This window comes from Tachysurus vachellii, chromosome 17, assembly GCF_030014155.1.
Source record: "Tachysurus vachellii isolate PV-2020 chromosome 17, HZAU_Pvac_v1, whole genome shotgun sequence".
In the NCBI taxonomy this organism is placed as follows: domain Eukaryota; kingdom Metazoa; phylum Chordata; class Actinopteri; order Siluriformes; family Bagridae; genus Tachysurus; species Tachysurus vachellii.
Window position 1 is genome coordinate 19763742 of NC_083476.1, and position 10257 is coordinate 19773998.

Consider the following 10257-nt stretch of genomic DNA (forward strand, 5'->3'; position numbering starts at 1 on the left):
CTCTATCTCTCTCACTCTCTCACTATTTATCTTTCTTTCTTTCTTTCTTTCTCTCTCTCTCTCTCTCTCTCTCTCTCTCTCTCTCTCTCGTGATTAAGGTGATGTACTACTGATTGGAAGGTTGCAAGTTTGAATCCCAGCTCCACCAAGCTACCACTACTCTTCCCCTGAGCAAGGCCCTTTAACCTCAGTCAATTTAAATGTCTTTCCTTTCTTTACAAGCGTTTCACACAGATATCGGTATAAAGTGTTTTTATTTATTCCCCACTCCACTGCTCTCCTTCAGTGGAACGCCACGTAAAACCATGCAGCCATCTGGAACAGAAAGAAGTGGCGTAGCGGCGTCTTTCTCTCCGGTGGTGGAGCCTGACGGGCTCTGAGAGCCAACTCTCTCCCAGGCATCTCTCACTTCTTCTTTTTTTTTTTTATGTCGTGAAGCCATTATCGTCTGTACCTGTTCCAAGCTCCAAGTTCTTTCTCCAAATGTCACATTATCTCCATTAAATCACCTTGTGCAGGCTGCCAGCTGGAGTGGAAACAGGAAGTGAAGTGTGTAGAGAAATGAGCTGTTCAGATGAGCAAGCGCAAGACTGTGAAACTTGGACTCGTACAGCTCCAGACTAAGCAGTAGGTGGACGTGAATGTGAAGAAAAAACACAGTCAACTGTGTCCAGGTTATGGCGAGAAAGCTGGACTTTAGGGATTTTATTTAGGATTTGGGATTAACTCACACTCTCAGTGTGAAAGAGGGAGCAGCTGAAGGACAACAACACTGTATTATAAAGCACCAGTCTGTGTGATTAAGTAAGTAATTAGTCAGGACCATGTGTTTGTTGTTTTGGCTTTAGATTTGGATTCGTTTTTTATTTCATCTTGTCCATCTGTGGATCTACTCGTCACCTGCCGTGTGTCTGTAGCACACAAGCTTCAACGCTAAAGATCCGTCTCTGGAGGAACGGTGGGCAGACTGGAGGAAAAAATATTACTGTGAATTTGTCTGACTAGAGCACAGATTAATGGAGCTCTGTATCAGTGTGAAACATCTGTATCAGTGTGGAACATCTGTATCAGTGTGGAACATCCATATCAGTGTAGAACATCCGTATCAGTGTAGAACATCCGTATCAGTGTGGAACATCCGTATCAGTGTGGAACATCCGTATCAGTGTGGAACATCTGTATCAGTGTGGTACATCTGTATCAGTGTGGAACATCCGTATCAGTGTGGAACATCCGTATCAGTGTGGAACATCCGTATCAGTGTGAAACATCCGTATCATTGTGAAACATCCGTATCAGTGTGGAACATCTGTATCAGTGTGGAACATCTGTATCAGTGTGAAACATCCGTATCATTGTGAAACATGTGTATCAGTGTGAAACATCTGGATCAGTGTGAAACATCTGAATCAGTGTGAAACATCTGTATCAGTGTGGTACATCTGTATCAGGAGCATCCTGGTGTCTCTTTACTAAGACACGGCACTAAGAAAACAAACACACAGGTGCTGTTTGCAACTCTGCAGCTGTTATGCTGATCGACACGCTCGGATTACACACAAAAGACGAGCACAAAACGTTACAGCGGCTCTTCAGGTTCACACTGACAGCCTGCACTACACACTCAACTCAACCCTGACAGGCTTTTGACACGACAGCTACTAGGTGACGACGCTTATCTTGTTTGATGCTTCATCTCGCGCCGATTGGATCGAACAGATCGAGGGACGAGAAATTAGATAGATCAGTTTTATACACAGAGCATCGATATACACTGAGAGATCACAATATCTGTTTATTATACGTTAGTTAGCTCTTTTTACAGCGCACTGGTGTGACTCTTAGTCTTACCGTCTTATTGGACATCGGTATAAAGAATAAATGGATTATTTTCTGTGAGAAACCTTGAAGAAAGAAACATTTGGGGAAAAAAATAAATAACCGTTTTTGTTTTTCTGAAACTTGACTATGAATCAACCGTAGAACTGTAGAGAAAAACATAAATACTGATGAAACTCTACAAATGGAAAGGAAAAGAAGTGGAAAGAAGAGGAAATAAGGAAAGTTAGGGAGGAAAGGAAAGGAAGGATGGAAGGAAGGAAGGAAGGAAGGAAGGAAGGAAGGAAGGAAGGAAGGAAGGGAGAGGAAAGAAAGGAGGGAAAGGAAAGGAAAGGAAGGAAGGGAAGGAAGGAAGGAAGGAAGGAAAGGAAAGGAAAGGAAAGGAAAGGAAAGGAAAGGAAAGGAAAGGAATGAAGGAACGAAGGAAGGAAGGATGGAAGGAAGGAAGGAAGGAAGGAAGGAAGGAAGGAAGGAAGGAAAGAAAGGAGGGAAAGGAAAGGAAGGAAGGAATGGAAAGGAAAGGAAAGGAAAGGAAAGGAAAGGAAAGGAAAGGAAAGGAAAGGAATGAAGGAACGAAGGAAGGAAGGATGGAAGGAAGGAAGGAAGGAAAGAAGGAAGGAAGGAAGGAAGGAAAGAAAGAAAGGAGGGAAAGGGAAGGAAGGAAGGAAGGAAAGGAAAGGAAAGAAAGGAAGGAAAGGAAAGGAAGGAAGGAAGAAAGGAAGGAAGGAAGGAAGGAAGGAAGGGAAAGGAAAGATAGGAAGGAAGGAAGGAAGGAAGGAAGGGAACGGAAAGGTAGGAAGGAAAGGAAAGGAAGGAAGGAAGGAAGGAAGGGAGAGGAAAGAAAGGAGGGAAAGGAAAGGAAAGGAAAGGAAGGAAGGAAGGAAGAAAGAGAGAAAGAGTCCAGCAGCGTGAGCTTCGTCTGCCTGTCTGACAGCTGCTCATGATCACAGCGATAAGGTGAGAAAGACCAGGTAGATAACTTTAGTTGCTTTAGTTGTATTATTATTATTATTATTAGACACTTGTGTGCTGAGATAAACGTACACAACGTAGGCGCAGGAACGAGTCATAACTGTCACCGGAACGAAAATAAAAAACAAGATTTTCTCTTCACAACACTGGCTCTTCGGTGGAGTGGATAATTATCTCATGTCTGACAAGCAGAAGATCACAGAGCTCTATGTGTTCATATAACCTTTATTCTGAGCTCTATATACAGGAGCTCCTTAATACATGCCGGTATGAGTTACGTATACGAAATAATACGACACATGAGCCGTCTTTATCTCCTCGTACAAACAGGAGATGATGAATCGACTCATGAATCGAAAATGACACACTGACAGACTCACCACCCCCAGCCCATTGCCCATTGGTGGTCTGAGCTCAGCTTTGTGTTCAAATCTACACTTACAGTACACTCACATTACACGAGTTCTGTATATCGGTAACATCAGTGAACTACATTTATTAGGGACGTTGACGAAATTGATCCAGAAATTGATCCAGAAATTGATCCAGAAATGATTCAAAATGGCAGCGGTTTTCCTCTAAAAGAACACAAAAGAAAATGGTTTAAAAGCTGCTCATATGATCACGAACTAATCCCCGAATTGACCCAAATACGGCATTAAAAAAAAAAGGTTTCCGTTTACCGTGAGACGTAAAACTGAACCAAATAACGAACGTAACAAATGTATGTTGTGTTATGAATAATGATCTTATCATTTAGCTGATGATTTCAATCCAAAGTGACTTATAACCGAGTCGGTAAGCCGCTCGCTTAAGGGCTCGACGGTGGCAGCTTTGTGGGGCTGTGATTTAAAGCCCCAACACTGAACGCATACTAAAATAAATGTGTAATTATTATTAATTATTTATACGAGTATCTAATCATTTATTTGGCATAAGCTCCATGTTCTCAGTGCATGAATTTCTTTTTCTTACTGTATTTCAGACCAATAATGCAATTTGTATAGACATTTAACAATGGACATTGTCTCAAAGCAGCTTTACAGAACATAAGAAATAGAGTACAAAAGTTTTATTATTATTATACAAAGATTAATATTATACAAAAGTTCAAGTTCATTCATTCATCTTCTACCGCTTATCCGAACTACCTCGGGTCACGGGGAGCCTGTGCCTATCTCAGGCATCATCGGGCATCAAGGCAGGATACACCCTGGACGGAGTGCCAACCCATCACAGGGCACACACACACTCTCTCATTCACTCACACAATCACACACTACGGACAATTTTCCAGAGATGCCAATCAACCTACCATGCATGTCTTTGGACCGGGGGAGGAAACCGGAGTACCCGGAGGAAACCCCCGAGGCACGGGGAGAACATGCAAACTCCACACACACAAGGCGGAGGTGGGAATCAAACCTCCAACCCTGGAGGTGTGAGGCGAACGTGCTAACCACTAATCCACCGTGCCCCCCAAGTTCAAGTTTAATATTAGATTTATATTTCGTCGCTGTCGGGGCGGAAACCTCGTATGTCCAAATTTGGTCAATTTCATATTTTTTCACGTATCGATGCTATTGGTCAGTCCCCACGTGGGTCTGTTATTTTTACAAGTTATTATCCAATCTAAAGTCTTGAAAATAGCTTGAGCGCAAATCTCATAACTCCATTGGACACTTCAACTGTCCACCTCTTCCTCACTCCGTGGGAGAGCTTCACGGCATATTTCTCCTCAAGAAGAGTCGCAACGAATCAACACGTCTTCTGAGGTAAATGTCTTCAAAACACTGGGCTCAAAGAAAAAAAAATCTTGACCCCCGCTAGTTCTGGTGCTCATCTGAGGACAGGAATTTAGCGCAAGACAACGCGGACTAAACCCTGTGCACTGCAGATAAGGTACGGCGTTTTTTCATTTCCTGAAAAATAACGGTTTTGGAGATACGAAGATTCCGCCTGACAGCGACGATTTAAATGTGTTTGTATTTATCCCTAATGAACGTGTCTGAGGCGACTGAGGTGACTGTGGTGAGGAAAAACTCCCTTAGATGGAAGAGGAAGAAACCTTGAGAGGAACCAGACTCAAAAGTGAACCTCATCCTCATTTGGGTGACACTGGAGGGTGTGATTATAAACTGTTATAAACACCTCAGAGTGTTATTATGAATAACGTCCTTTCTACAGATAGATAATTGTGTATTGATGAGAAGGTTGTTGTCTTCAGAGACCACACGGAGCTGGTAAGTTCTCTTTAAATGTCTGAAATCTTCATGAAGCGAAATCCAACTGGATCCTCACAAAATAAAAGAACGTTTTCAGCTCTACTATACAGTACATCTCTTTTTTTTCTCATCGGTGTAAAAACAAACCGAAAGAAACCGAAGTATCGTTTAAAAGGTGCCTTGAAACGTAATCTCCGCCGAGGTCGTTATTCTGTTTCTGTTCGTTTTTGGTAAAAGAGAGCCGTCAAAGAACAAAAGCTTCAGACGATTCAGCTGTTTTCGCACGCTTAACCTCGCTAACAAGTGTATCGTAAATAACAGACGTCCAGAGATACACGTGGAGCCTTTATTTGTTCTCTCACCACCTGCTACCTCGACGGACGTAGAAACGGAAAATAAAAAAAAACTACGCGACTCACTTTTGTGATTCCCGCCCTTGATCTACGGACTTTTATTCAGCCTTTTTTTTTAGAGATGGTCAGATTTAACACAGAACACACAGTATGTCAGTGTTCACGCTTTTATACTCGCTCCGTTTATACGGTTAGATTAATGACTAGCGGCTACTGTGAGATATTCTGTATATATTCTGATATATAGTCTGCATTCTGAGATTAGACGTGTTTAAAATTCTCATCAAACCGCGATAAAGTCCCAGAAGTGCAAGAACAAACACCGCGGCAGCAACTTTATTAAAAGTGCGGTCCAGGGGCAAAAGGGAATCACCGTAATCTACGTAATTGTAGTCAGGAACCGTACTTACTGAGCCGGATGGTAATTAAAGGTGAAATATCTGTTTAAACATCATTTCAGATTCTCTCTTTATCGCTCGCCTTCGCTCAGAAGAAAAATTACCTCATACATGTAATAGATAATCCTGCACACACACTCACACACACTCACACACACACACACACACACACTCACACACACTCACACACACACACACACTCACAGACACACACTCCCACACACTCACACACACTCACACACACACTCACACACACTCACACACACACACACTCACACATACTCACACTCACACTCACACACACTCACACTCACACACACTCACACACACACACACTCACACATACTCACACTCACACTCACACACACACTCACACACACTCACACACACACTCACACACACACCAAACACTCACACACACTCACTCACACACGCACTCTCACACACACTCACACACTCACACCAAACACTCACACACACACACTCACACACGCACTCTCACACACTCTCACACACACACACACACACTCACACACATTCACATTCACACTATCTCTCACACACACACTCATACACACTCTCACACACAATCACACACAACTGACATAATTAGATCTATGCTATGCTACACCTACAATTAACTTTCACTTAAAAAAAATACATAAAGGGAATATTTTGGCATATTTATTTGTTTAATTATTATTATGTTATTTTTTTTTAATAATAAAAGCTGTTTTGGTTTTGGAAAAAAACAAAAAACTTTACCACATAAAAAGTGTCAAATATTCCTGTACAAGACATAAACACACACACACACACACTTTCTACATCTTTGTTTTGTTGATCTTTTACGGTTATTACTGATTAATAACCTGAGGCCGTAATCATTTTCCTCAAATAATTAACGTCATAAATCAAATTTTTGAATTTTCTTTTTAAATTATTATAATTTTAATAGATTTACAGCGGCATCACCTACATTATATAAAACGCTAACATGGTGTTTGCTTCTGATTATACATGAGCCGGCTCGAGTGAAACTTAATACACAAGTTAATTCAAACTAATGAAACCCATCTGAAGTCTTTTCAGTGCTCCGTTATGAGATGATCGAATATGTTTTCAGACGATGTTTTCAGCCACAAGGCTGTTCCTCACTTCTGGTTCCAGGAATCTCTGAGAGATCCAGCGTGTAAACCTCACAGTGTCAAACAAACCATGATTCATGTCCATAACGGACATAGTGTATCACATCTGTATCTTATTATAGCATCAAATCTAAATAAGGTCAAAGTGGTAAGCATAGGCTCTGCTCTGAACCTCAGAGATCTCTCAAGAGTTCTCTCTCAGGGTTCCCTCAGGGTTCTCTCTCAGGGTTCCCTCAGGGTTCTCTGAGAGGTCTATCTCAGAGTTTTCTCTCAGGGTTCTCTCGAGAGTTCTCTTTCAGGGTTCTCTCTAGAGTTCTCTCTCAGAGTTCTCTCTCAGGGTTCTCTCTCAAGATTCTCTTAGAGTTTTCTCTCTCAGGGTTCCCTCAGGGTTCTCTCTCAGGGTTCCCTCAGGGTTCTCTTAGAGGTCTATCTCAGAGTTCTCTCTCAGAGTTTTCTCTCAGGGTTCTCTCGAGAGTTCTCTCTCAGGGTTCTCTCTAGAGTTCTCTCTCAGAGTTCTCTCTCAGGGTTCTCTCTCAAGATTCTCTTAGAGTTTTCTCTCTCAGGGTTCTCTCTCAGGGTTGCCTCAGGGTTCTCTTAGAGGTCTATCTCAGGGTTCTCTCTAGAGTTCTCTCTCAGAGATTTCTCTCAGGGTTCTCTAGAGAGTTCTCTCTCAAGGTTCTCTCTCAAAGTTTTTGCTCAGGATTCTCTCAGAATTCTCTCAAGGTTCTCTCTCAAGTTTCCCTCTCAGGGTTCTGTCAAGAGTTTCTCTCAGGGTTCTGTTTCAGGGTTATCTCAGGGTTCTCTCTCAAGGTTCTCTCTCATGGTTCTCTCTCAGAGTTCTCTCTCAGAGTTCTCTCAAGGTTCTCACTCAGGTATCCCTCTCAGGGTTCTCTCAAGAGTTTTCTCTCAGGGTTCTGTTTCAGGGTTATCTCAGGGTTCTCGCTCAAGGTTCTCTCTCAGGGATCTCTCTCATGGTTCTCTCTCAAGTTTCCCTCTCAGGGTTCTCTCTAGAGTTCTCTCTCAGGGTTCTGTTTCAGCGTTATCTCAGAGTTCTCTCTCAGAGTTCTCTCTCAGAGTTCTCTCTCAGCGTTTTCTCTCATGGGTCCCACCAGGACACAGCAGACACATTTGAATGGTCGATAAAATGATAGCACTTAATCTTACTGACAGAGAAGCCCCAGTGTACGAAGACAGAATAACTGTCCCCTAGTTGATAAAACGCTCCTACGAGACGTGTCGGTCACACAACCACACACTTACACAAAATCTTCAAAAGCAATAAACTCTAACCATTTATTTCCCCAATGAAGAGAGTAAAAAAAAAAAGCAGGACATGCAGCCAAATCGTACCGTTTTCTGCTACCAACATGTTACCGTACAGGACGTCACAACCCCAGGGGAGGGATATATACATGCCAGAGTGTAATTAAACTAAACAAAGCTAAGACTAGTACAGAATAGTGGGTGTTGATCAGACAATTTGGATCAATGCATTAATGAAAATAGTCATAAATGGATTAAAACCCACTGAAAATAAAATAACGTCCCATTTGCCTGTAACTTAAAACTGTCCTTCTCAACGCATGCGAATTTGTGATACCAGACGCTGTGGTATTGACAAATATCGAATCGTTGCCGTGGGAACCGAACTTGCCTCGTATCGTACGGTAGCAGAATTTGTGATATCATCAAACATCAAAACTCATATCGTACCAATTCAGTCTATGATAAATATATCAATGTTTTTTTTTTTGTCTTGATCTTCTAACATCAAGTATTAACCACATGTAAAAAATGAATGTGAACAATTTCATCTAAACATTTTATCTAGAAAATATAAGCGGGAATATTTCCTAATCTATTTTTGGTTGTGTATTTTTTTGTTGTTGTTGTCCCTGTCTACACCATCATACACGGCGTCCATAAGACGAACGGACAGGATTTCGATATCAGGAGCACTTAAAACTTGTTATAGTGTAAAAGATGACCAGTGCATGGAGACATGAGTCATAAATGTTCATAACATCTACACACCAAAGACAAAGTGATCAGCTCGAGTCCTATAAAAGTTAATAAAGGAACATCTGAGAAAAGAGAAAGCTGTAAAACGATTGAGATTTTGAGTCGTTTTGTATTATGAAGGTCAGAAGAACTAACTTCTGTATGTCTGTGAGAACATGTGTGTGTGTGTGTATACAGAGTTGCACTGTTCCTGTTACACACTTTGTCTTTGATCGCAGACATAAATGGACATTTTGGGTCATGCATTGGGGTGAATTTGCATGCATTGCCTTTTCCTGCCTCAAACACACCTCCTCACACGGGCTTGGCTGAAATGTCAGTGCGTCACCCTGTGTACTGTAACATCAGTGCCCATAAACACACAGGGGCATTCCAGCAGTCACCGCCATTAAACACCGCGCCTGTCATCGGTGCACGTGAAGCTTTTAACTCAGACGTCTAGACAGAAAAATATATCTTACCTTTTATCTCTTTCGCCATCCTGGTCCGCGCGCGCGCGTGTGTGTGTGTGCAAGCGCGAGCGCGTGTATGCGTGTGTGTGTGTGTGTGTGCGCGCGCGCGTGTGTGTGTATTTCGCTCCAAGAAAGTGTCCCTGGATCTCGTGCCCTGTAGGAGCGCGTGGTTGTTACTGCAACACTTTCCAGCCCAACATCCCCTCAATCTCAGGTAACCATCGAAAGTTAATGACACGCTCCTGATGCTCTGCGCGCAACTACAGGCGACCAATCAGCCGCGCAGTGCCGTGTCTCTGTCCAATGAATTCCTAGCATGGATTCTCATCAACCAATCAGCGCTCGCCGGAGGCTCGGCTTCGGACTCTTGAGAGAGAACTCTGAAGTCAGAAGGAAGCCAGACAACGCCGTCACTCTCTCTCTCTCTCTCTCTCTCTCTCTCTCTCTCTCTCTCTATCTCTATCTCTATGTCTCTCTCTCTCTCTCTCTCTCTCTATCTCTATGTCTCTATCTCTCTATCTCTCTCTCTTTCTCTCTCTCTCTATCTCTATGTCTATGTCTCTCTCTGTCTCTCTCTCTCGCTGTCTCTCTCTCTCTCTCTCTCTCTCTCTCTCTCTCTCTCTCTCTCTCTCTCTCTCTCTCTCTCTCTCTCTCTATCTGTCTCTCTCTCCCTCTTTCTCTCTCTGTCTCTCTCTCTCCCTCTCTTTTTCTCACTCTCTCTCTCTCTCTCTCTCTCTCTCTCTCTCTCTCTCTGTCTCTCTCTCCCTCTTTCTCTCTCTGTCTCTCTCTCCCTCTCCTTTTCTCACTCTCTCACTCACTCCCCCTCTCTCTCTCTTTCTCTCTCACTC

General features: G+C 42.6%; 1 protein-coding gene across 2 annotated transcripts in view; it reads right to left on the reverse strand.

Moving 5' to 3' along the window:
• plrdgb (PITP-less RdgB-like protein) overlaps positions 1-9783 on the reverse strand; it is a 71922-nt gene extending 62139 nt beyond the window's left edge. For both annotated transcript variants that reach the window (XM_060891120.1, XM_060891119.1), the window contains exon 1: positions 9419-9783. In XM_060891120.1, the coding sequence (XP_060747103.1) occupies positions 9419-9437 (19 nt within the window). In that variant the 5' untranslated portion in view covers positions 9438-9783. The remainder of the gene's footprint in view (positions 1-9418) is intronic.
• Positions 9784-10257: the final 474 nt, after the last annotated feature.